The sequence below is a fragment of the Oncorhynchus masou genome, chromosome 12 (genome assembly GCF_036934945.1).
Source record: "Oncorhynchus masou masou isolate Uvic2021 chromosome 12, UVic_Omas_1.1, whole genome shotgun sequence".
In the NCBI taxonomy this organism is placed as follows: domain Eukaryota; kingdom Metazoa; phylum Chordata; class Actinopteri; order Salmoniformes; family Salmonidae; genus Oncorhynchus; species Oncorhynchus masou.
Window position 1 is genome coordinate 96,501,544 of NC_088223.1, and position 26,582 is coordinate 96,528,125.

Sequence of the window (26,582 nt, forward strand, 5' to 3'; positions counted from 1 at the left end):
GTGTGTGTGTGTGTGTGTGTGTGTGTGTGTGTGTGTGTGTAGCTTATCTGTAGTCTTCCTGTACCCCCCTTTACCCATGAGGCTGACAGTGATGTTGACAGTGAAGCCGGACAGGGCTGAGGGTTCAGTGTTGTCAGGGAACAGGACAGTCTTCATGCTGAAGTGCTCCTTCACACCAGGCAGGATGCCCATACTAGGGGCGGAGATACCATCACTTAGCTCCATCTCCTCCACGGTACTGGCCATCTGATAGGCCAAGGAGCTGGGATGCTCTGGTTGGTACCTGGAACAGAGAGGAGTTTTACTGTGTCCCAAATGTTCTCCTAACCTACTGTGTTAGTTCTCCTAACCTGCTATTTCCATATTGCAGTGTTTCTCAACCCTTCTCCTTGCGGACTCCCAGATGTTTCATTATTTTGTTGTAGCTCTGAACGGTCAAAGTTTTGATTTTATTTTTAATTTTTTTCACTTTTATTTAACCAGGTAGGCTGGTTGAGAACACCTTTATTTAACCAGGTAGGCTGGTTGAGAACACCTTTATTTAACCAGGTAGTCCAGTTGAGAACACCTTTATTTAATCAGGTAGGCCAGTTGAGAACACCTTTATTTAACCAGGTAGGCCAGTTGAGAACAAGTTCCCATTTACAACTGCTACCTGGCCAAGATAAAGCAAAGCAGTGTGACACAAACAACAACACAGAGTTACACATGGAATAAACACGCGTACAGTCAATAGCACAATAGAAAAAAATAAGTCTATATACAGTGTGTGCGAATGGCGTGCGGAGGTAAGGCAATAAATAGGCCATAGTAGCGAAGTAATTACAATTTAGCAAATTAACACTGGAGTGATAGATGAGCAGATGATGATGTGCAAGTAGAAATACTAGTGTGCAAAGTAGCAGAAAAGTCAAATAAAAACAATATGGGGATGAGGTAGAATGGGTGCGCTATTTGCAGATGGGCTATGTACAGATGCAGCGATCGGTTAGCTGCTCTGATAGCTGATGTTAAAAGGTAGTGAGGGAAATAAAAGTCTCCAGCTTCAGCAATTTTTGCAATTTGTTCCAGTCATTGGCAGCAGAGAACTGGAAGGAAAGGCGGCCAAAGTTGCCTTTGAAATATACCTGCTAGAGCGCGTGCTACAGGTGGGTGTTGCTATGGTGACCAGTGAGCTGAGATAAGGCGGAGATTTACCTAGCAAAGACGACCTGGAGCCAGCGGGTTTGGCGACAGATATGTAGTGAGGGCCAGCCAACGAGAGCATAGAGGTCGCAGGGGTGGGTAGTATATTGGTAACAAAATGGATGGCACTGTGATAGACTGTATCTAGTTTGCTGAGTAGAGCATTGGAAGCTATTTTGTAAATGACAATGCTGAAGTAGAGGATCGGTAGGATAGTCAGTTTTACAAGGGTAAGTTTGGCTGCGTGAGTGAAGGCGGCTTGTTGCAAAATAGGAAGCCAATTCTAGATTTATTTTTGGATTGGAGATGTTTAATATGAGTCTGGAAGGAGAGTTTACAGTCTAGACAGACACCTAGGTATTTGTAGTTGTCCACGTATTCTAAGTTAGAATCGTCCAGAGTAGTGATGCTAGTCAGGCAGGCGGGTGTGGGCAGCGAACGGTTGACAAGCATGCATTTGGTTTTACTAGCGTTTAAGAGCAGTCGGAGACCACGGAAGTAGTGTTGTATGGCATTGAAGCTCATTTGGAGGTTAGTTAACACAGTGTCCAATGAAGGGCCGAAAGTATATAGAATGGTGTCGTCTGCGTAGAGGTGGATCAGGGAATTACCTGCAGCAAGAGCGATGTCATTGATATATACAGAGAAAAGAGTCGCCCCGAGAATTGAACCCTGTGGTACCCCCATAGACTGCCAGAGGTCCGGACAACAGACCCTCCGATTTGACACACTGAACTCTGTCTGAGAAGTAGTTGGTGAACCAGGCGAGGCAGTCATTTGAGAAACCAAGGCTGTTGAGTCTGCCGATAAGAATGCGGTGATTGACAGAGTCGAAAGCCTTTGATGAAGACGGCTGCACTGTAATGTCTTTTATCGATGGCGGTTATGATATCATTTAGTACCTTTAGCGTGGTTGAGGTGCACCCGTGACCGGCTCGGAAACTGGATTGCGCAGCGAAGGTACGGTGGGATTCGAAATGGTCAGTGATCTGTTTATTGACTTGGCTTTCGAAGATTTTAGAAAGGCAGGGCAGGATGGAAATCGGTCTATTACAGTTTGGGTCTAGAGTGTCACCCCCTTTGAAGAGGGGGATGACCGCGGCAGCTTTCCAATGTTTAGTGATCTCAGACAATATGGAATAGAGGTTGAACAGACTGGTAATAGGGGTTGCAACAATGGCGGTGGATAATTTTAGAAAGAGAGGGTCCAGATTGTCAAGCCCAGCTGATTTGTATGGGTCCAGGTTTTGCAGCTCTTTCAGAACATCTGCTGTCTGGATTTGGGTGAAGGAGAAGCTGGGAAGCTGGGGAGGCTTGGGCAAGAGGCTGCGGGGGGTGTGGAGCTGTTGGCCGAGGTTGGGGTAGCCAGGAGGAAAGCATGGCCAGCTGTAGAAAAATTATTCTTGATTATCGTGTATACCCACCTGATGATATATCGGTGGTGACAGTGTTTCCTAGCCTCAGTGCAGTGGGCAACTGGGAGGAGATGCTCTTATTCTCCATGGACTTTACAGTGTCCCAGAGCTTTTTGGAGTTAAAGGATAAACATTTCTATTTGAAAAAGCTAGTCTTTGCTTTCCTGACTGACTGCTTGTAGTGGTTCCTGACTTCACTGAAAAGTTGCATATCGCCGGGACTATTCGATGCTAGTTCAGTCTGCCACAGGATGTTTTTGTGCTGGTCAAGGGCAGTCAGGTCTGGAGTGAACCAATGACTATATCTTTTCTTAGTTCTATTTTTTGAAAGGGGCTTATTTAAGATGGTGAGGAAATTACTTTTAAAGAACAACAATGCGTCCTCTACTGACAGGATGATGTCAATATCCTTCCAGAATACCTGGGACAGGTTGATTAGAAAGGCCTGCTGCTCGCAGAAGTGTTTTAGGGAGCGTTTGACAGTGATCAGGTGTGGTTGTTTGACCGCAGACCCATTAAGGCAATGAGGCAGTGATCGCTGAGATCCTGGTTGAAAACAGCAGAGGTGTATTTGGAGGGCAGGTTGGTCAGGATGATATCTATGAGAGTCTTTAGGGATATAGGGTTACACCTGGTGGGTTCCTTGATAATTTGTGTGAGATTGAGGGCATCTAGCTTAGATTGTAGCACTGCCGGGGTGCTAAGCATATCCCAGTTTAGGTCACCTAACAGAACAAACTCTGAAGATAGATGGGGGGCGATCAATTCACATATGGTGTCCAGGGCACAGCTGGGAGCTGAGGGGGGTATGTAACAGGCGGCAACAGTGCAAGACTTGTTTCTAGAGAGATTCGTTTTTAAAATGAGCAGCTCGAACTGTTTGGGTACAGACCTGGAAAGTATGACAGAACTTTGCAGGCTATCTCTGCAGTAGATGGCAACTACTCCCCCTTTGGCAGTTCTATCGTGATGGAAAATGTTGTAGTTGTGCATGGAAATCTCAGAATTTGTGGCGGCCTTCCTAAACCAGGATTCAGAAATGGCAAAGACATCAGGGTTGGCGGAGTGTGCTAAGGCAGTGAGTAAAACAAACTTAGGGAGGAGGCTTCTGATGTTAACATGCATGAAACCAAGGCTTTTTTGGTTACAGAATTCAGCAAATGAGAGCACCTGGGGACACACAGGGCCTGGGTTAACCTCCACATCACCCGATGAACAGAGGAGGAGTAGGATGAGGGTACGGCTAAAGGCTGTCAAGACTGGTCGTCTAGTGCGTTGAGGACAGAGAAGAAAAGGAGCAGATTTCTGGACGTGGTAGAATAGATTCAGAGCTTAATGTGCAGGCAGGGGTATGGTGGGGTGCGGGTACAGCGGAGGTAAACCCAGGCACTGGGTGATGATAAGAGAGGTTGCGTCTCTGGACATGCTGGTTATACTGGGTGAGGTCACCGCATGTGTGGGGGGTGGGACAAAGGAGGAATCTGAGGCATGTTGATTGGGACTAGGGGCTCCACAGTAAACTAAAACAATGATAACTATCCTAAACAACAGTATACAAAGCATTTTGACATTTGAGAGAGACATAAAGTGATGATGATTAATTGTCAAGTTGAATCAGGTAGTTCTGGAATATATTAAAGACATGGAACTGCTGGGGGGTCCCAGAGGAAAGGCTTGAGAAACACTGTCCTATTGTACTATGTAATCTGGTGGACAGACTATGTAAACAGAAATGGTAGCGTTGATCTGTCATGATACAACGAGATGCATATGAGATAACAAGCAGCTTTGGATAAATCAGGATTTTGTATCTTTCACATTTCGGAAGGGGAGGCTCATAGACTTTCCCGTAACTAGCAAAGAGAGAGGGTGGAGCTCTTTGTTCTGGTGTTATGATACTGATAATTTGTTGTTGTCACAGACGGTTTGTTTACGTTTCTGGCTATCTAGTAGTGCTCTATCTAGTATCAAGTAGTGACATTGGGGACAACATTTTCACTTTATCATTGTAGCAAAACCTAACCTTTTTCCTAACTTTAAAACTCATCCTTTTAACCTGCTAAATTAATTCAGCTAAACTGCTAAATTAGTTCTGCTAGTCTGCCAATTTAATTATCCTAACCTGCTGTGTTAGTTCTCCTAACCTGCTGTGTTAGTTCTCCTAACCTGCTGTGTTTGTTCTCCTAACCTGCTGTGTTAGTTCTCCTAACCTGCTGTGTTGGTTCTCCTAACCTGCTGTGTTAGTTCTCCTAACCTGCTGTGTTAGTTCTCCTAACCTGCTGTGTTTGTTCTCCTAACCTGCTGTGTTAGTTCTCCTAACCTGCTGTGTTTGTTCTCCTAACCTGCTGTGTTGGTTCTCCTAACCTGCTGTGTTGGTTCTCCTAACCTGCTGTGTTAGTTCTCCTAACCTGCTGTGTTAGTTCTCCTAACCTGCTGTGTTAGTTCTCCTAACCTGCTGTGTTAGTTCTCCTAACCTGCTGTCTTAGTTCTCCTAACCTGCTGTGTTAGTTCTCCTAACCTGCTGCGTTAGTTCTCCTAACCTGCCGCGTTAGTTCTCCTAGCCTGCTGTGTTAGTTCTCCTAACCTGCCGCGTTAGTTCTCCTAGCCTGCTGTGTTAGTTCTCCTAACCTGCCGCGTTAGTTCTCCTAACCTGCTGTGTTAGTTCTCCTAACCTGCTGTCTTAGTTCTCCTAACCTGCTGTGTTAGTTCTCCTAACCTGCCGCGTTAGTTCTCCTAGCCTGCTGTGTTAGTTCTCCTAACCTGCTGCGTTAGTTCTCCTAGCCTGCTGTGTTAGTTCTCCTAACCTGCCGCGTTAGTTCTCCTAACCTGCCTCGTTAGTTCTCTTAACCTGCTCTGTTAACAGACCAATCGTATTACCACGCCAGTACTCTTAAGGTTAGAGGACATAGTCTGATCCTCGTTCAATCTCTTAGGTGTAGAGGACGCAGTCAGAACGAGGATCAATCTCTTAGGTTTAGAGGACACAGTCAGAACGAGGATCAATCTCTTAGGGTTAGAGGACACAGGCAGACCATTACACATGGAGATAATCCTTTTTTAATGGGCGTCATCTGTTGATATATATGATTGTCCTCTAACATGAGTACCAGAACGCAGGGTTTAGGGTTCAGGATACTAACCTGAGTACCAGAACACAGGGTGTAGGGTTCAGGATACTAACCTGAGTACCAGAACACAGGGTTTAGGGTTCAGGATACTAACCTGAGTACCAGAACACAGGGTTTAGGGTTCAGGATACTAACCTGAGTACCAGAACACAGGGTTTAGGGTTCAGGATACTAACCTGAGTACCAGAACATAGGGTGTAGGGTTGAGGATACTAACCTGAGTACCAGAACATAGGGTGTAGGGTTCAGGATACTAACCTGAGCACCAGAACACAGGGTGTAGGGTTGAGGATACTAACCTGAGTACCAGAACATAGGGTTTAGGGTTCAGGATACTAACCTGAGTACCAGAACACAGGGTTTAGGGTTCAGGATACTAACCTGAGTACCAGAACACAGGGTTTAGGGTTCAGGATACTAACCTGAGTACCAGAACATAGGGTGTAGGGTTGAGGATACTAACCTGAGTACCAGAACATAGGGTGTAGGGTTCAGGATACTAACCTGAGTACCAGAACACAGGGTGTAGGGTTGAGGATACTAACCTGAGTACCAGAACATAGGGTTTAGGGTTCAGGATACTAACCTGAGTACCAGAACACAGGGTGTAGGGTTGAGGATACTAACCTGAGTACCAGAACACAGGGTTTAGGGTTCAGGATACTAACCTGAGTACCAGAACATAGGGTGTAGGGTTGAGGATACTAACCTGAGTACCAGAACATAGGGTGTAGGGTTGAGGATACTAACCTGAGTACCAGAACGCAGGCTAACACCAGGGTTGAGGATACTAACCTGAGTACCAGAACGCAGGCTAACACCAGGGTTCAGGATACTAACCTGAGTACCAGAACACAGGGTGTAGGGTTGAGGATACTAACCTGAGTACCAGAACATAGGGTTTAGGGTTCAGGATACTAACCTGAGTACCAGAACACAGGGTGTAGGGTTGAGGATACTAACCTGAGTACCAGAACATAGGGTTTAGGGTTCAGGATACTAACCTGAGTACCAGAACACAGGGTTTAGGGTTCAGGATACTAACCTGAGTACCAGAACACAGGGTGTAGGGTTGAGGATACTAACCTGAGTACCAGAACACAGGGTGTAGGGTTGAGGATACTAACCTGAGTACCAAAACATAGGCTAACACCAGGGTTCAGGATACTAACCTGAGTACCAGAACACAGGGTGTAGGGTTGAGGATACTAACCTGAGTACCAGAACGCAGGCTGCCACCAGGGTGTAGGCCAGTAGAGTACCAATAGACATCAGATCTACAAGGTCCTTCAGGTCAAACAGAAAAGCCATGATAGCTGTAGGAAAGACAGAAAGGCCATGATAGTTGGGGGAGAGACAGAAAGGCCATGATAGTTGGGGGAGAGACAGAAAGGCCATGATAGCTGTAGGAGAGACAGAAAGGCCATGATAGCTGGAGGAGAGACCGAAAGGCCATGATAGCTGGAGGAGAGACAGAAAGGCCATGATAGCTTGGAGGAGAGACAGAAAGGCCATGATAGCTAGAGGAGAGACAGAAAGGCCATGATAGCTGGAGGAGAGACAGAAAGGCCATGATAGCTGGAGGAGAGACAGAAAGGCCATGATAGCTGGAGGAGAGACAGAAAGACCATGATAGCTGGGGGAGAGACAGAAAGGCCATGATAGCTGGGGGAGAGACAGAAAGACCATAAGGCCATGATAGCTGGGGGAGAGACAGAAAGGCCATAAGGCCATGATAGCTGGGGGAGAGACAGAAAGACCATGATAGCTGGGTGAGAGACAGAAAGGCCATGATAGCTGGAGGAGAGACAGAAAGGCCATAAGGCCATGATAGCTGGGGGAGAGACAGAAAGGCCATAAGGCCATGATAGCTGGGGGAGAGACAGAAAGGCCATGATAGCTGGGGGAGAGACAGAAAGGCCATGATAGCTGGGGGAGAGAGAAAAAGGCCATGATAGCTGGGTGAGAGACAGAAAGGCCATGATAGCTGGAGGAGAGACAAAAAGGCCATGATAGCTGGGTGAGAGACAGAAAGGCCATGATAGCTTGGAAGAGAGAAAGAAAGGCCATGATAGCTGGGGGAGAGACAGAATGGCCATGATAGCTGTAGGAGAGACAGAAAGGCAATGATAGCTGGGGGAGAGACAGAAAGGCCATGATAGCTGGAGGAGAGACAGAAAGGCCATGATAGCTAGAGGAGGGACAGAAAGGCCATGATAGCTGGAGGAGAGACAGAAAGGCCATGATAGCTGGGGAGAGACAGAAAGGCCATGATAGCTGGAGGAGAGACAGAAAGGCCATGATAGCTGGGGGGGAGACAGAAAGGCCATGATAGCTGTAGGAGAGACAGAAAGGCCATGATAGCTGGGCGAGAGACAGAAAGGCCATAAGGCCATGATAGCTGGTGGAGAGACAGAAAGGCCATGATAGCTGTAGGAGAGACAGAAAAGCCATGATAGCGGGAGGAGAGACAGAAAGACCATGATAGCTGTAGGAGAGACAGAAAGGCCATGATTGCTGTAGGAGAGACAGAAAGGCCATGATAGCTGGGGGAGAGACAGAAAGGCCATGATAGCTGGAGGAGAGACAGAAAGGCCATGATAGCTCTAGGAGAGACAGAAAGGCCATAAGGCCATGATAGCTGGAAGAGAGACAGAAAGGCCATGATAGCTGGAGGAGAGACAGAAAGGCCATGATAGCTGGAGGAGAGACAGAAAGGCCATGATAGCTGGGGGAGAGACAGAAAGGCCATGATAGCTGGATGAGAGACAGAAAGGCCATGATAGCTGTAGGAGAGACAGAAAGGCCATGATAGCTGGAGGAGAGACAGAAAGGCCATGATAGCTGGGGGAGAGACAGAAAGGCCATAAGGCCATGATAGCTGGAGGAGAGACAGAAAGGCCATGATAGCTGTAGGAGAGACAGAAAAGCCATGATTGCGGGAGGAGAGACAGAAAGACCATGATAGCTGTAGGAGAGACAGAAAGGCCATGATTGCTGTAGGAGAGACAGAAAGGCCATGATAGCTGGAGGAGAGACAGAAAGGCCATGATAGCTGGAGGAGAGACAGAAAGGCCATGATAGCTGTAGGAGAGACAGAAAGGCCATAAGGCCATGATAGCTGGAAGAGAGACAGAAAGGCCATGATAGCTGGAGGATAGACAGAAAGGCCATGATAGGTGGGGGAGAGAAAGAAAGGCCATAAGGCCATGATAGCTGGGGGAGAGACAGAAAGGCCATGATAGCTGGATGAGAGACAGAAAGACCATGATAGCTGGAAGAGAGACAGAAAGGTCATGATAGCTGGGGGAGAGACAGAAAGGCCATGATAGTTGGGGGAGAGACAGAAAGGCCATGATAGCTGGGTGAGAGACAGAAAGGCCATGATAGCTGGGTGAGAGACAGAAAGGCCATGATAGCTGGAAGAGAGACAGAAAGGTCATGATAGCTGGGGGAGAGACAGAAAGGCCATGATAGCTGGGTGAGAGACAGAAAGGCCATGATAGCTGGGGGAGAGACAGAAAGGCCATGATAGCTAGAGGAGAGACAGAAAGGCCATGATAGCTGGAGGAGAGACAGAAATGCCATAAGGCCATGATAGCTGGAGGAGAGACAGAAAGGCCATGATAGCTTTAGGAGTGACAGAAAGGCCATGATAGCTGGAGGATAGACAGAAAGGCCATGATAGTTGGGGAGAGACAGAAAGGCCATGATAGCTGGGTGAGAGACAGAAAGGCCATGATAGCTGGAAGAGAGACAGAAAGGTCATGATAGCTGGGGGAGAGACAGAAAGGCCATGATAGCTGGGTGAGAGACAGAAAGGCCATGATAGCTGGGGGAGAGACAGAAAGGCCATGATAGCTAGAGGAGAGACAGAAAGGCCATGATAGCTGGAGGAGAGACAGAAATGCCATAAGGCCATGATAGCTGGAGGAGAGACAGAAAGGCCATGATAGCTTTAGGAGTGACAGAAAGGCCATGATAGCTGGAGGATAGACAGAAAGGCCATGATAGTTGGGGGAGAGACAGAAAGGCCATGATAGCTGGGTGAGAGACAGAAAGGCCATGATAGCTGGGGGAGAGACAGAAAGGCCATGATAGCTGGGGGAGAGACAGAAAGACCATGATAGCTGGAGGAGAGACAGAAAGGCCATGATAGCTGGGGGAGAGACAGAAAGGCCATGATAGCTGGGGGAGAGACAGAAAGACCATGATAGCTGGGGGAGAGACAGAAAGGCCATGATAGCTGGGGGAGAGACAGAAAGGCCATGATAGTTTTAGGAGAGACAGAAAGGACATGATAGCTTGGAAGAGAGAATGAAAGGCCATGATAGCTTGGAGGAGAGACAGAAAGGCCATGATAGCTAGTGGAGAGAAAGAAAGGCCTTGATAGCTGGGTGAGAGACAGAAAGGCCATGATAGCTTGGAAGAGAGACAGAAAGGCCATGATAGCTGGGTGAGAGACAGAAAGGCCATGATAGCTTGGAAGAGAGACAGAAAGGCCATGATAGCTGGGTGAGAGACAGAAAGGCCATGATAGCTTGGAGGAGAGACAGAAAGGCCATGATAGCTGGGGGAGAGACAGAAAGACCATAAGGCCATGATAGCTGGAGGAGAGACAGAAAGGCCATGATAGCTGTAGGAGAGACAGAAAGGCCATGATAGCTGGAGGAGAGACAGAAAGGCCATGATAGCTGTAGGAGAGACAGAAAGGCCATGATAGCTGGGGGAGAGACAGAAAGGCCATGATAGCTGGAGGAGAGACAGAAAGACCATGATAGCTGGAGGAGAGACAGAAAGATCATGATAGCTGGAGGAGAGACAGAAATGCCATATGACCATGATAGCTGGAGGAGAGACAGAAAGGCCATGATAGCTGGAGGAGAGACAGAAAGGCCATAAGGCCATGATAGCTGGAGGAGAGACAGAAAGGCCATAAGGCCATGATAGCTGTAGGGGAGACAGAAAGGCCATGATTGCTAGAGGAGAGAGAGAAAGGCCATGATAGCTGGAGGAGAGACAGAAAGGCCATAAGGCCATGATAGCTGGGGGAGAGACAGAAAGGCCATGATAGCTTGGAAGAGAGACAGAAAGGCCATGATAGCTGGAGGAGAGACCGAAAGGCCATGATAGCTGGGGGAGAGACAGAAAGGCCATGATAGCTGGGGGAGAGACATAAAGGCCATGATAGCTGGAGGAGAGACAGAAAGGCCATGATAGCTTGGAGGAGAGACAGAATGACCATGATAGCTGGAGGAGAGACAGAAAGGCCATAAGGCCATGATAGCTGTAGGAGAGACAGAAAGGCCATGATAGCTGGGGGAGAGACAGAAAGGCCATGATAGCTGGGGGAGAGACAGAAAGGCCATGATAGCTGGAGGAGAGACAGAAAGGCCATAAGGCCATGATAGCTGGGGGAGAGCCAGAAAGGCCATGATAGATGGAGGAGAGACAGAAAGACCATGATAGCTGGAGGAGAGACAGAAAGGCCATGATAGCTGGGGGAGAGACAGAAAGGCCATGATAGCTGGAGGAGAGACAGAAAGGCCATAAGGCCATGATAGCTGGGGGAGAGCCAGAAAGGCCATGATAGATGGAGGAGAGACAGAAAGACCATGATAGCTGGAGGAGAGACAGAAAGGCCATGATAGCTGGGGGAGAGACAGAAAGGCCATGATAGCTGTAGGAGAGACAGAAAGGCCATGATAGCTGGAGGAGAGACAGAAAGGCCATGATAGTTGGGGGAGAGACAGAAAGGCCATGATAGCTGGGGGAGAGACAGAAAGGCCATGATAGCTGGGGGAGAGACAGAAAGGCCATAAGGCCATGATAGCTGTAGGAGAGACAGAAAGGCCATGATAGCTGGGGGAGAGACAGAAAGGCCATGATAGCTGTAGGAGAGACAGAAAGGCCATGATAGCTGGAGGAGAGACAGAAAGGCCATGATAGCTGTAGGGGAGACAGAAAGGCCATGATAGCTGGAGGAGAGACAGAAATGCCATGATAGCTGGAGGAGAGACAGAAAGGCCATGATAGCTGGAGGAGAGACAGAAAGGCCATGATAGCTGGAGGAGAGACAGAAAGGCCATTATAGCTGGAGGAGAGACAGAAAGGCCATGATAGCTGTAGGAGAGACAGAAAGGCCATGATAGCTGGAGGAGAGACAGAAAGGCCATGATAGCTGTAGGAGAGACAGAAAGGCCATGATAGCTGGGGGAGAGACAGAAAGGCCATTATAGCTTGAGGATAGACAGAAAGGCCATTATAGCTGTAGGAGAGACAGAAAGGCCATGATAGCTGGGGGAGAGACAGAAAGGCCATTATAGCTTGAGGAGAGACAGAAAGGCCATGATAGCTGTAGGAGAGACAGAAAGGCCATGATAGCTGGAGGAGAGACAGAAAGGCCATGATAGCTGGAGGAGAGACAGAAAGGCCATGATAGCTGGAGGAGAGACAGAAAGGCCATGATAGCTGGAGGAGAGACAGAAAGGCCATGATAGCTGTAGGAGAGACAGAAAGGCCATGATAGCTCTAGGAGAGACAGAAAGACCATGATAGCTGTAGGAGAGACAGAAAGGCCATGATAGCTGGGGGAGAGACAGAAAGGCCATTATAGCTTGAGGAGAGACAGAAAGGCCATGATAGCTGTAGGAGAGACAGAAAGGCCATGATACCTGGAGGAAAGACAGAAAGTCCATGATAGCTGGGGGAGAGACAGAAAGTCCATGATAGCTGGGGGAGAGACAGAAAGGCCATGATAGCTGGAGGAGAGACAGAAAGGCCATGATAGCTGGAGGAGAGACAGAAAGGCGATAATTATAATAATTCTATCTCCTCTATCTCCACTAACCCCTCTATCCCCTCTGTCTACAATAACCCCTCTATCTCCGCTATCTCCTCTGTCAACACTAACCCCTCTATCTCCTCTGTCTACACTAACCCCTCTATCTCCTCTGTCAACACTAACCCCTCTATCTCCTCTGTCTACACTAACCCCTCTATCTCCTCTGTCAACACTAACCCCTCTATCAACACTAACCCCTCTATCTCCTCTCTCTACACTAACACCTCTGTCTCCTCCATCTACACTTACCCCTCTATCTCCTCTGTCTACACTAACCCCACTAACCCCTCTATCTCCTCTGTCTACACTAACCCTCTATCTCCTCTCTCTACACTAACACCTCTGTCTCCTCCATCTACACTTACCCCTCTATCTCCTATGTCTACACTAACCCCTCTATCTCCTCCTCTCCTCTATCTCCTCTCTCTACACTAACCCCTCTATCTCCTCTGTCTACACTAACCCCTCTATCTCCTCCTCCCTCTATCTCCTCCATCTACACTTACCCCTCTATCTCCTATGTCTACACTAACCCCTCTATCTCCTCCTCTCCTCTATCTCCTCTCTCTACACTAACCCCTCTATCTCCTCCCTCTCCTCCCTCTCCTCTATCTACACTAACCCCTCTATCTCCTCTGTCTACACTAACCCCACTAACCCCTCTATCTCCTCTGTCTACACTAACCCCACTAACCCCTCTATCTCCTCTGTCTACACTAACCCTCTATCTCCTCTCTCTACACTAACACCTCTGTCTCCTCCATCTACACTTACCCCTCTATCTCCTATGTCTACACTAACCCCTCTATCTCTTCCTCTCCTCTATCTCCTCTCTCTACACTAACCCCTCTATCTCCTCTGTCTACACTAACCCCTTTATATCCTCTATCTACACTTACCCCTCTATCACCTCTGTCTACACTAACCCCTCTATCTCCTCTGTCTACACTAACCCCACTATCTCCTCTGTCTACACTAACCCTCTATCTCCTCTGTCTACACTAACCCCTCTATCTCATCTCCTCTGTCTACACTTACCCCTCTGTCCCCAACTCATCTCCCTACTATCTCCTGCCTCTCCCTACTTTCTACTCTCTCTCCTCCCCCTACAATCTCTCCTCACCCTACTCTCTCTCCTCCCACTACAATCTATCTTCACCCTACTCTCTTTTCTCCCTACTCTCTCTCCTCTCCCTACTCTCTCTCCTCCCCCTACAATCTCTCCTCCCCCTACAATCTCTCTTCCCCCTACTCTCTCTCCTCCCCCTACAATCTGTCCTCCCCCTACTCTCTCTCCTCCCACTACTCTCTCTTCTCCCTACTCTCTCTCCTCCCCCTACAATCTCTCCTCCCCCTACTCTCTTTTCTCCCTACTCTCTCTCCTCTCCCTACTCTCTCTCCTCCCCCTACAATCTCTCCTCCCCCTACAATCTCTCTTCCCCCTACTCTCTCTCCTCCCCCTACAATCTCTCCTCCCCCTACTCTCTCTCCTCCCACTACTCTCTCTCTTCTCCCTACTCTCTCTCCTCCCCCTACAATCTCTCCTCCCCCTACTCTCTCTCCTCCCCCTACTCTCTCTCCTCTCCCTACTCTCTCTCCTCCCCCTACAATCTCTCCTCCCCCTACTCTCTCTCCTCCCCCTACAATCTCTCCTCCCCCTACTCTCTCTCCTCCCCCTACTCTCTCTCCTCCCCCTACAATCTCTCCTCCCCTACTCTCTCTCCTCTCCCTACTCTCTCTCCTCCCCCCTACAATCTCTCCTCCCCCTACTCTCTCTCCTCCCCCTACAATCTCTCCTACCCCTACTCTCTCTCCTCCCCCTACAATCTCTCCTCCCCCTACTCTCTCTCCTCCCACTACTCTCTCTCTTCTCCCTACTCTCTCTCCTCCCCCTACAATCTCTCCTCCCCCTACTCTCTCTCCTCCCCCTACAATCTCTGCTCCCCCTACAATCTCTCCTCCCCTACTCTCTCTCCTCCCCCTACAATCTCTCCTCCCCCTACTCTCTCTCCTCCCCCTACTCTCTCTCCTCCCCCTACAATCTCTCCTCCCCTACTCTCTCTCCTCCCCCTACAATCTCTCCTCCCCCCCTACTCTCTCTCCTCCCCCTACTCTCTCTCCTCCCCCTACAATCTCTCCTCCCCTACTCTCTCTCCTCTCCCTACTCTCTCTCCTCCTCCCTACTCTCTCTCCTCCCCCCTACAATCTCTCCTCCCCCTACTCTCTCTCCTCCCCCTACAATCTCTCCTTCCCCTACTCTCTCTCCTCCCCCTACAATCTCTCCTTCCCCTACTCTCTCTCCTCCCCCTACAATCTCTCCTTCCCCTACTCTCTCTCCTCCCCCTACAATCTCTCCTCCCCCCCTCTCTCTCCTCTCCCTACTCTCTCTCCTCCCCCTACAATCTCTCCTCCCCCACTCTCTCTCCTCCCCCTACAATCTCTCCTACCCCTACTCTCTCTCCTCCCCTACAATCTCTCCTCCCCCTACTCTCTCTCCTCCCACTACTCTCTCTCTTCTCCCTACTCTCTCTCCTCCCCCTACAATCTCTCCTCCCCCTCTCTCTCCTCCCCCTACAATCTCTCCTCCCCCTACAATCTCTCCTCCCCCTACTCTCTCTCCTCCCCACAATCTCTCCTCCCCCTACTCTCTCTCCCTCCCCCTACTCTCTCTCCTCCCCCTACAATCTCTCCCTCCCCCTACTCTCTCTCCTCCCCCTACAATCTCTCCTCCCCTACTCTCTCTCCTCCCCCTACTCTCTCTCCTCCCCTACAATCTCTCCTCCCCTACTCTCTCTCCTCTCCCTACTCTCTCTCCTCCTCCCTACTCTCTCCTCCCCCCTACAATCTCTCCTCCCCCTACTCTCTCTCCTCCCCCTACAATCTCTCCTTCCCCTACTCTCTCTCCTCCCCCTACAATCTCTCCTCCCCCTACTCCTTCTTCTCCCTACTCTCTCTCCTCTCCCTACTCTCTCTCCTCTCCCTACTCTCACTGGGCCGAGACATCTGAAAGAGTGACAACAATACTACAATACTACAAACTGATGATGTGTGGTTCAAACACAGAACAGCTTGGCCACATCATCCACAGAGCTGGGGTCCAATCTGACTGTAGGTCCTCAGGTGACTAACTGTGTCACAGCACTCTGAACACCAGATTGATTTATTATTATGTATTTATTAACTTTAACCTCTCTCTTCGAGAGATGACAGCTAGGTATTCACAGCTAGGTAAACAACGACACCATGCAGATGCTCGCTCTACCACTGTCTTCCCAACTCTAACTCTTGTAATTTAACCCCTGACGCTGCTTACCAGACATGACCCCAGCGGCCATGGTGGACATGATGGGTGTCTTCCCTAACCTCTAACCTCTAACCCCTAACCCCTGACGCTGCTTACCAGACATGACCCCAGCGGCCATGGTGGACATGATGGATGTCTTCCCTAACCTGTAACCTCTAACCCCTAACCCCTGACGCTGCTTACCAGACATGACCCCAGCGGCCATGGTGGACATGATGGGTGTCTTCCCTAACCTCTAACCTCTAACCCCTAACCCCTGACGCTGCTTACCAGACATGACTCCAGCAGCCATGGTGGACATGATGGGTGTCTTCCTCTCACTGATGCGGGCCAAGAAGGAGAAGATGAGGCCGTCGCGAGACATGGCAAATATTATACGAGGGAGAGGGAACATCGAGCCCAGGAGACTGGGGGGAGGAAGGGAAGGAGAGGAAAGGGATGAGGAGAGAGGGAACATAAAGCCCAGGAGACTTAGTGGGAGGAAGGGAGGGAGGGGAGAGGGTTGAGGAGAGAGGGAACATAAAGCCCAGGAGACTTAGGGGGAGGAAGGGAGGGAGGGGAGAGGGTTGAGGAGAGAGGAAACATAAAGCCCAGGAGACTTAGGGGGAGGAAGGGAGGGAGAGGAAAGGGATGAGGAGAGAGGGAACATAAAGCCCAGGAGACTTAGGGGGAGGAAGGGAGGGAGGGGAGAGGGTTGAGGAGAGAGGGAACAGCGAGCCCAGGAGACTGGGGGGAGGAAGGAAATGAGGGGAGAGGGTTGAGGAGAGAGGGAACAGTGAGCCCAGGAGACTGGGGGGAGGAAGGAAATGAGGGGAGAGGGTTGAGGAGAGAGGGAACAGTGAGCTCAGGAGACTGGGGGGAGGAAGGAAGTGAGGGGAGAGAATTGAGGAGAGAGGGAACAGTGAGCCCAGGAGACTGGGGGGGAGGAAGGGAGGGAGAGGAAAGGGATGAGAAAGGGAGATTTTGGTAGAATGGTAGGTATAAGAGGGGTGAGGGTAAAGTGGGGGAACAGGGGAGGAGAATTTGGTAGAGAAGAGGAAGAAGAGTTGAGGGTAGAGAGATTTGATAGAGGAGGAGGAAGAGTTGAGGGGAGGAGGAAGGGTTGTGGGGAGGAGGAAGAGTTGAGGGAAGGAGGAAGGTTTGAGGGGAGAGAGACTTGATAGAGGAGAGGAAGGGTTGAGGGGCATAGGAAGAGTTGAGGGGAGGAGGAAGATTTGAGGGGAGGAGGAAGAGTTGAGGGAAGGAGGAAGGTTTGAGGGGAGAGAGACTTGATAGAGGAGAGGAAGGGTTGAGGGGTATAGGAAGATTTGAGGGGAGGAGGAAGAGTTGAGGGAAGGAGGAAGGTTTGAGGGGAGAGAGACTTGATAGAGGAGAGGAAGGGTTGAGGGGCATAGGAAGAGTTGAGGGGAGGAAGAAGATTTGAGGGGAGGAGGAAGAGTTGGGGGAAGGAGGAAGGTTTGATGGGACAGAGACTTGATAGAGGAGAGGAGGAAGGGTTGAGGGGGAGGAAGGGTTGAGGGAGGAGAGACTTGATAGAGGAGAGGAGGAAGGGTTGATGGGAGGAAGGGTTGAGGGGACAGAGACTTGATAGAGGAGAGGAGGAAGGGTTGAGGGGAGGAGGAAGGGTTGAGGGGAGGAGGAAGGGTTGAGGGGAGGAGGAAGGGTTGAGGGAGGAGATTTGATAGAGGGGGGGAGGAAGGAGAGAGGGGGGTTAGGAAGTGTTGAGAGAAGAGAGACTTGATAGAGGAGAGGAGGAGGAAGGGTTGAGAGAAGAGAGACTTGATAGAGGAGAGGAGGAAGGATTGAGGGGGGAGGAAGGGTTGAGTGGGAGATATTCGGTAGGAGAGAGGGTGAAGTGACAGTCAAGGGAGGAGGAGGGTGACGGCTTAATAGAGGGTCAAACTAGTATAGAGCAGGAAGAGACAAGGAGTCAAACAACAAAATCCACCCAGAAATATAGCTGTAACGTAGCTCCCTGTAATGTAGCTGTAACGTAGCTCCCTGTAACGTAGCTCCCTGTAATGTAGTTCCCTGTAACGTAGCTACTTGTAATGTAGCTCCCTGTAATGTAGCTCCCTGTAATGTAGCTGTAACGTAGCTCCCTGTAACGTAGCTCCCTGTAATGTAGCTGTAATGTAGCTGTAATGTAGCTCCCTGTAATGTAGCTGTAATGTAGCTCCCTGTAATGTAGCTCCCTGTAATGTAGCTCCCTGTAATGTAGCTTTAATGTAGCTCCCTGTAATGTAGCTCCCTGTAATGTAGCTGTAATGTAGCTCCCTGTAATGTAGCTCCCTGTAAAGTAGCTCCCTGTAACGTAGCTCCCTGTAAAGTAGCTCCCTGTAACGTAGCTCCCTGTAATGTAGCTCCCTGTAATGTAGCTCCCTGTAATGTAGCTTTAATGTAGCTCCCTGTAATGTAGCTCCCTGTAATGTAACTCCCTGTAATGTAGCTCCCTGTAATGTAGCTGTAATGTAGCTGTAATGTAGCTCCCTGTAACGTAGCTCCCTGTAATGTAGCTCCCTGTAATGTAGCTCCCTGTAATGTAGCTCCCTGTAATGTAGCTGTAATGTAGCACCCTGTAACGTAGCTCCCTGTAACGTAGCTCCCTGTAACGTAGCTCCCTGTAACGTAGCTCCCTGTAATGTAGCACCCTGTAATGTAGCTGTAACGTAGCTCCCTGTAATGTAGCTCCCTGTAATGTAGCTACCTGTAATGTAGCTCCCTGTAATGTAGCTCCCTGTAATGTAGCTCCCTGTAATGTAGCTGTAACGTAGCTCCCTGTAATGTAGCACCCTGTAACGTAGCTCCCTGTAATGTAGCTCCCTGTAATGTAGCTCCCTGTAACGTAGCTCCCTGTAATGTAGCTCCCTGTAATGTAGCTACCTGTAATGTAGCTCCCTGTAATGTAGCTCCCTGTAATGTAGCTCCCTGTAATGTAGCTGTAATGTAGCTGTAACGTAGCTCCCTGTAATGTAGCTCCCTGTAATGTAGCTCCCTGTAATGTAGCTCCCTGTAATGTAGCTCCCTGTAATGTAGCTGTAATGTAGCTGTAACGTAGCTCCCTGTTATGTAGCTCCCTGTAACGTAGCTCACTGTAACGTAGCTCCCTGTAACGTAGCTCCCTGTAATGTAGCTGTAACGTAGCTCCCTGTTATGTAGCTCCCTGTAACGTAGCTCCCTGTAATGTAGCTCCCTGTAATGTAGCTCCCTGTAATGTAGCTCCCTGTAATGTAGCTCCCTGTAATGTAGCTCCCTGTAATGTAGCTCCCTGTAACGTAGCTCCCTGTAATGTAGCTCCCTGTAATGTAGCTCCCTGTAATGTAGCTCCCTGTAATGTAGCTCCCTGTAATGTAGCTCCCTGTAACGTAGCTCCCTGTAATGTAGCTCCCTGTAATGTAGCTCCCTGTAATGTAGCTCCCTGTAATGTAGCTGTAATATAGCTCCCTGTAATGTAGCTCCCTGTAATGTAGCTCCCTGTAACGTAGCTCCTTGTAATGTAGCTCCCTGTAATGTAGCTCCCTGTAATGTAGCTCCCTGTAATGTAGCTCCCTGTAATGTAGCTCCCTGTAATGTAGCTCCCTGTAATGTAGCTCCCTGTAATGTAGCTCCCTGTAATGTAGCTCCCTGTAATGTAGCTGTAATGTAGCTCCCTGTAATGTAGCTCCCTGTAATGTAGCTGTAATGTGTCTCCCTGTAATGTAGCTCCCTGTAACGTAGCTCCCTGTAACGTAGCTCCCTGTAATGTAGCTCCCTGTAATGTAGCTCCCTGTAATGTAGCTCCCTGTTATGTAGCTCCCTGTAACGTAGCTCCCTGTAATGTAGCTCCCTGTAATGTAGCTCCCTGTAATGTAGCTGTAATGTAGCTCCCTGTTATGTAGCTCCCTGTAACGTAGCTCCCTGTAATGTAGCTCCCTGTAATGTAGCTCACTGTAATGTAGCTGTAATGTAGCTCCCTGTTATGTAGCTCCCTGTAACGTAGCTCCCTGTAACGTAGCTCCTTGTAATGTAGCTGTAACGTAGCTCCCTGTAATGTAGCTCCCTGTAATGTAGCGCCCTGTAATGTAGCTTCCTGTAATGTAGCTGTAATGTAGCTCCCTGTAACGTAGCTGTAATGTAGCTGTAATGTAGCTCCCTGTAACGTAGCTCCCTGTAATGTAGCTCCCTGTAATGTAGCTCCCTGTAATGTAGCTCCCTGTAATGTAGCTGTAACGTAGCTCCCTGTAATGTAGCTCCCTGTAATGTAGCTGTAATGTGTCTCCCTGTAATGTAGCTCCCTGTAACGTAGCTCCCTGTAACGTAGCTCCCTGTAATGTAGCTCCCTGTAATGTAGCTCCCTGTAATGTAGCTCCCTGTAATGTAGCTCCCTGTAATGTAGCTCCCTGTAATGTAGCTGTAATGTAGCTGTAACGTAGCTCCCTGTTATGTAGCTCCCTGTAATGTAGCTCCCTGTAACGTAGCTCCCTGTAACGTAGCTCCCTGTAATGTAGCTCCCTGTAATGTAGCTGTAACGTAGCTCCCTGTTATGTAGCTCCCTGTAACGTAGCTCCCTGTAATGTAGCTCCCTGTAACGTAGCTCCCTGTAATGTAGCTCCCTGTAATGTAGCTCCCTGTAATGTAGCTCCCTGTAATGTAGCTCCCTGTAATGTAGCTCTCTGTAATGTAGCTCCCTGTAACGTAGCTCCCTGTAACGTAGCTCCCTGTAATGTAGCTCCCTGTAATGTAGCTCCCTGTAATGTAGCTCCCTGTAATGCAGCTCCCTGTAATGTAGCTGTAATGTAGCACCCTGTAACGTAGCTCCCTGTAATGCAGCTCCCTGTAATGTAGCTGTAATGTAGCACCCTGTAACGTAGCTCCCTGTAACGTAGCTCCCTGTTATGTAGCTCCCTGTAACGTAGCTCCCTGTAATGTAGCTCCCTGTAACGTAGCTCCCTGTAATGTAGCTGTAATGTAGCTCCCTGTAATGTAGCTCCCTGTAATGTAGCTCCCTGTAATGTAGCTCCCTGTAATGTAGCTCCCTGTAATGTAGCTGTAATGTAGCTCCCTGTAACGTAGCTCCCTGTAACGTAGCTCCCTGTAATGTAGCTCCCTGTAACGTAGCTCCCTGTAATGTAGCTCCCTGTAATGTAGCTGTAACGTAGCTCCCTGTTATGTAGCTCCCTGTAACGTAGCTCCCTGTAATGTAGCTCCCTGTAACTTAGCTCCCTGTAATGTAGCTGTAACGTAGCTCCCTGTTATGTAGATCCCTGTAACGTAGCACCCTGTAATGTAGCTCCCTGTAACGTAGCTCCCTGTAATGTAGCTCCCTGTAATGTAGCTCCCTGTAATGTAGCTCCCTGTAATGTAGCTGTAATGTAGCTCCCTGTAACGTAGCTCCCTGTTATGTAGCTCCCTGTAACGTAGCTCCCTGTAATGTAGCTCCCTGTAACGTAGCTCCTTGTAACGTAGCTCCCTGTAATGTAGCTCCCTGTAATGTAGCTGTAATGTAGCTCCCTGTAATGTAGCTCCCTGTAATGTAGCTCCCTGTAATGTAGCTCCCTGTAACGTAGCTCCCTGTAACGTAGCTCCCTGTAATGTAGCTCCCTGTAACGTAGCTCCCTGTAATGTAGCTGTAATGTAGCTCCCTGTAATGTAGCTCCCTGTAATGTAGCTGTAATGTAGCTCCCTGTAACGTAGCTCCCTGTAACGTAGCTCCCTGTAATGTAGCTCCCTGTAATGTAGCTCCCTGTAATGTAGCTCCCTGTAATGTAGCTCCCTGTAATGTAGCTGTAATGTGTCTCCCTGTAATGTAGCTCCCTATAATGTAGCTCCCTGTAATGTAGCTTCCTGTAATGTAGCTCCCTGTAATGTAGCTCCCTGTAATGTAGCTCCCTGTAATGTAGCTGTAATGTAGCTCCCTGTAATGTAGCTCACTGTAACGTAGCTCCCTGTAATGTAGCTCCCTGTAATGTAGCTCCCTGTAACGTAGCTCCCTGTAATGTAGCTCCCTGTAACGTAGCTCCCTGTAATGTAGCTGTAATGTAGCTCCCTGTAATGTAGCTCCCTGTAATGTAGCTCCCTGTAATGTAGCTCCCTGTAATGTAGCTCCCTGTAATGTAGCTGTAATGTAGCTCCCTGTAACGTAGCTCCCTGTAACGTAGCTCCCTGTAATGTAGCTCCCTGTAATGTAGCTCCCTGTAATGTAGCACCCTGTAACGTAGCTCCCTGTAATGTAGCTCCCTGTAATGTAGCTCCCTGTAATGTAGCTGTAATGTAGCTCCCTGTAACGTAGCTCCCTGTAACGTAGCTCCCTGTAATGTAGCTCCCTGTAATGTAGCTCCCTGTAATGTAGCTCCCTGTAATGTAGCTCCCTGTAATGTAGCTCCCTGTAATGTAGCTCCCTGTAATGTAGCTGTAATGTAGCTCCCTGTAACGTAGCTCCCTGTAACGTAGCTCCCTGTAATGTAGCTCCCTGTAATGTAGCTCCCTGTAATGTAGCTCCCTGTAATGTAGCTGTAATGTAGCTCCCTGTAATGTAGCTCCCTGTAATGTAGCTCCCTGTAATGTAGCTCCCTGTAATGTAGCTCCCTGTAATGTAGCTCCCTGTAATGTAGCTCCCTGTAATGTAGCTCCCTGTAATGTAGCTCCCTGTAATGTAGCTGTAATGTAGCACCCTGTAATGTAGCTCCCTGTAATGTAGCTCCCTGTAATGTAGCTCCCTGTAATGTAGCTCCCTGTAATGTAGCTCCCTGTAACGTAGCTCCCTGTAATGTAGCTGTAATGTAGCTCCCTGTAATGTAGCTCCCTGTAATGTAGCTCCCTGTAATGTAGCTCCCTGTAATGTAGCTCCCTGTAATGTAGCTCCCTGTAACATAGCTCCCTGTGATAACCCTGCTGTTAGCGATAACCATAGCGTTAGCAATAACCTTGTTGTTAGCGAAAACCTTTTTGTTAGCGATAACCTTGCCAGCGATAACCTTGTTTTTATCGTTAACCGTGCTGTTAGCAATAACCTTGTTGCTAGTGATAACCATGTCGTTAGCGATAACCTTGTAGCTAGCGATAACAATGCTTTTAGCCATAACCTTGTTGCTAGCGATAACCATGTTGTTAGCGATAACCATGTTGTTCGTGATAACCATGGTGTTAGTGATTACCATATTGTTCGATATAACATGTCATTAGTGATAAGCATGCTGTTAGTGATAACCTTGTTGTTAGCGATAACCTTGTTGTTAGTGATAACCATGCTGTTAGCGATAACCATGTTGTTTGGGACAACCTTGTTTTTAGTGATAACCATGTCGTTTGTGATAACCATGTGGTTAGTGATAACCTTGTTGTTAGCGATAACCTTGTTGTTAGTTATAACCATGTTGTTAGTGATAACCATGTTGTTAGCGATAACATTGTTGCTAGCGATAACCATGCTGTTGGCGATAACCTTGTTGTTAGCGATAACCTTGTTGTTAGTGATAACCATGTTGTTTGTGTTACCATGTTGTTAGCGATAACCTTGTCGCCAGTGATAACCATGGTGTTAGCGATAACCATGGCGTAAGTGATAACCATGTTGTTAGTGATAACCATGCAGAACATAATTCGCCATGGCTCAGATCACACGAGGCATAGGGAACATAGCTCCCAACAGGCTGCACACACACAGACACATACAGGCACAGGATGGACGATCACACACACACACACACACAGCTGGACAGCCGGACACATACAGGCAGAATACAGGCAATGCCACGCAGGCCAGTCACGTTGGGAGTTAATCACAGAGCAGCCAAATAGTAGAAAAATATACAGTGCCTTGCGAAAGTATTTGGCCCTTTTGAACTTTGCGACCTTTTGCCACATTTCAGGCTTCAAACATAAAGATATAAAACTGTATTGTTTTGTGAAGAATCAACAACAAGTGGGACACAATCATGAAGTGGAACGACATTTATTGGATATTTCAAACCTTTTTAACAAATCAAAAACTGAAAAATTAGGCGTGCTAAATTATTCAGCCCCCTTAAGTTAATACTTTGTAGCGCCACCTTTTGCTGCGATTACAGCTGTAAGCCGCTTGGGGTATGTCTCTATCAGTTTTGCACATCGTGAGACTGACATTTTTTCCCATTCCTCCTTGCAAAACAGCTCGAGCTCAGTGAGGTTGGATGGAGAGCATTTGTAAACAGCAGTTTTCAGTTCTTTCCACAGATTCTCGATTGGATTCAGGTCTGGACTTTGATTTGGCCATTCTAACACCTGGATATGTTTATTTTTGAACCATTCCATTGTAGATTTTGCTTTATGTTTTGGATCATTGTCTTGTTGGAAGACAAATCTCCGTCCCAGTCTCAGGTCTTTTGCAGACTCCATCAGGTTTTCTTCCAGAATGGTCCTGTATTTTGCTCCGTCCATCTTCCCATCAATTTTAACCATCTTCCCTGTCCCTGCTGAAGAAAAGCAGGCCCAAACCATGATGCTGCCACCACCATGTTTGACAATGGGGATGGTGTGGTCAGGGTGATGAGCTGTGTTGCTTTTACGCCAAACATAACGTTTTGCATTGTTGCCAAAAAGTTCAATTTGGGTTTCATCTGACCAGAGCACCTTCTTCCACATGTTTGGTGTGTCTACCAGGTGGCTTGTGGCAAACTTTAAACAACACTTTTTATGGATATCTTTAAGAAATGGCCTTCTTCTTGCCACTCTTCCATAAAGGCCAGATTTGTGCAATATACGACTGATTGTTGTCCTATGGACAGAGTCTCCCACCTCAGCTGTAGATCTCTGCAGTTCATCCAGAGTGATCATGGGCCTCTTGGCTGCATCTCTGATCAGTCTTCTCTTTGTATGAGCTGAAAGTTTAGAGGGACGGCCAGGTCTTGGTAGATTTGCAGTGGTCTGATACTCCTTCCATTTCAATATTATCGCTTGCACAGTGCTCCTTGGGATGTTTAAAGCTTGGGAAATCTTTTTGTATCCAAATCCGGCTTTAAACTTCTTCACAACAGTATCTCGGACCTGCCTGGTGTGTTCCTTGTTCTTCATGATGCTCTCTGCGCTTTTAACGGACCTCTGAGACTATTACAGTGCGGGTGCATTTATACGGAGACTTGATTACACACAGGTGGATTGTATTTATCATCATTAGTCATTTAGGTCAACATTGGATCATTCAGAGATCCTCACTGAACTTCTGGAGAGAGTTTGCTGCACTGAAAGTAAAGGGGCTGAATTATTTTGCACGCCCAATTTTTCAGTTTTTGAAATATCCAATAAATGTCGTTCCACTTCATGATTGTGTCCCACTTGTTGTTGATTCTTCTTAAAAAATTACAGTTTTATATCTTTATGTTTGAAGCCTGAAATGTGGCAAAAGGTCGCAAAGTTCAAGGGGGCCGAATACTTTCGTAAGGCACTGTACATATTTCGTAATTGTTTTAGGCTTTATGTTCTTTTGGAATGTTTGAGTAGATTATGTTGATTTGTTTGTGATTGAAAGTCCATGGACGGATTTTTGGAAAGACAGTATCATTTGAACATTTTGGTTTTGATCGGACTTTTATTTCCAAAGGGGTGCGATTTTCACGCATTTACGACGTATGAGCAGTGTGCTGGGATTTGACTGAAGGCTGGGGCATCCAATCACAGGACTGAAAGTGTTAGCAGGCGGGGGTTACGATAGTGATGAAGGGTGTTAAGTGAGAGTAATTACCATTTTAAATAGTTAATATTCCTTCATGCATAAACACAGAGTTAGAGGCTCAATCCCAAACGGCATCGTACTCCCTATATTGCACACTTCTTTAGACAAGACCCCTATGGACCCTGGTGCAATGTAGTGCACTATAAAGCCCTCTGGACCCTGGTGTAATGTAGTGCACTATAAAGCCCTCTGGACCCTGGTGCAATGTAGTGCACTATAAAGCCCTCTGGACCCTGGTGTAATGTAGTGCACTATAAAGCCCTCTGGACCCTGGTGTAATGTAGTGCACTATAAAGCCCTATGGACCCTGGTGTAATGTAGTGCACTATAAAGCCCTATGGACCCTGGTGTAATGTAGTGCACTATAAAGCCCTCTGGACCCTGGTGTAATGTAGTGCACTATAAAGCCCTATGGACCCTGGTACAATGTAGTGCACTATAAAGCCCTATGGACCCTGGTACAATGTAGTGCACTATAAAGCCCTCTGGACCCTGGTGTAATGTAGTGCACTATAAAGCCCTATGGACCAGGGTGTAATGTAGTGCACTATAAAGCCCTATGGACCCTGGTGTAATGTAGTGCACTATAAAGCCCTATGGACCCTGGTGTAATGTAGTGCACTATAAAGCCCTCTGGACCCTGGTGTAATGTAGTGCACTATAAAGCCCTATGGATCCTGGTGTAATGTAGTGCACTATAAAGCCCTATGGACCCTGGTGTAATGTAGTGCACTATAAAGCCCTCTGGACCCTGGTGTAATGTAGTGCACTATAAAGCCCTATGGACCCTGGTACAATGTAGTGCACTATAAAGCCCTCTGGACCCTGGTGTAATGTAGTGCACTATAAAGCCCTATGGACCCTGGTGTAATGTAGTGCACTATAAAGCCCTATGGACCCTGGTGCAATGTAGTGCACTATAAAGCCCTATGGACCCTGGTGCAATGTAGTGCACTATAAAGCCCTATGGACCCTGGTGTGATGTAGTGCACTATAAAGCCCTCTGGACCCTGGTGTAATG

General features: G+C 48.1%; 2 protein-coding genes across 2 annotated transcripts in view; both read right to left on the minus strand.

The window, feature by feature from the left end:
- The window catches only part of LOC135549443 (cell adhesion molecule 2-like), a 1,019,298-nt gene that overhangs the window by 199,630 nt on the left and 793,086 nt on the right, over positions 1-26,582 (minus strand). The gene's annotated exons all lie outside the window — the stretch shown is intronic.
- LOC135551110 (high affinity cationic amino acid transporter 1-like) overlaps positions 1-26,582 on the minus strand; it is a 126,737-nt gene that overhangs the window by 22,489 nt on the left and 77,666 nt on the right. Inside the window, exons 8-10 of the mRNA XM_064982533.1 lie at positions 16,147-16,283; positions 6,942-7,044; positions 75-283 (exon numbers count right to left, since the gene is read on the minus strand). Coding sequence (XP_064838605.1) covers positions 75-283; positions 6,942-7,044; positions 16,147-16,283 — 449 coding nt within the window. The remainder of the gene's footprint in view (positions 1-74; positions 284-6,941; positions 7,045-16,146; positions 16,284-26,582) is intronic.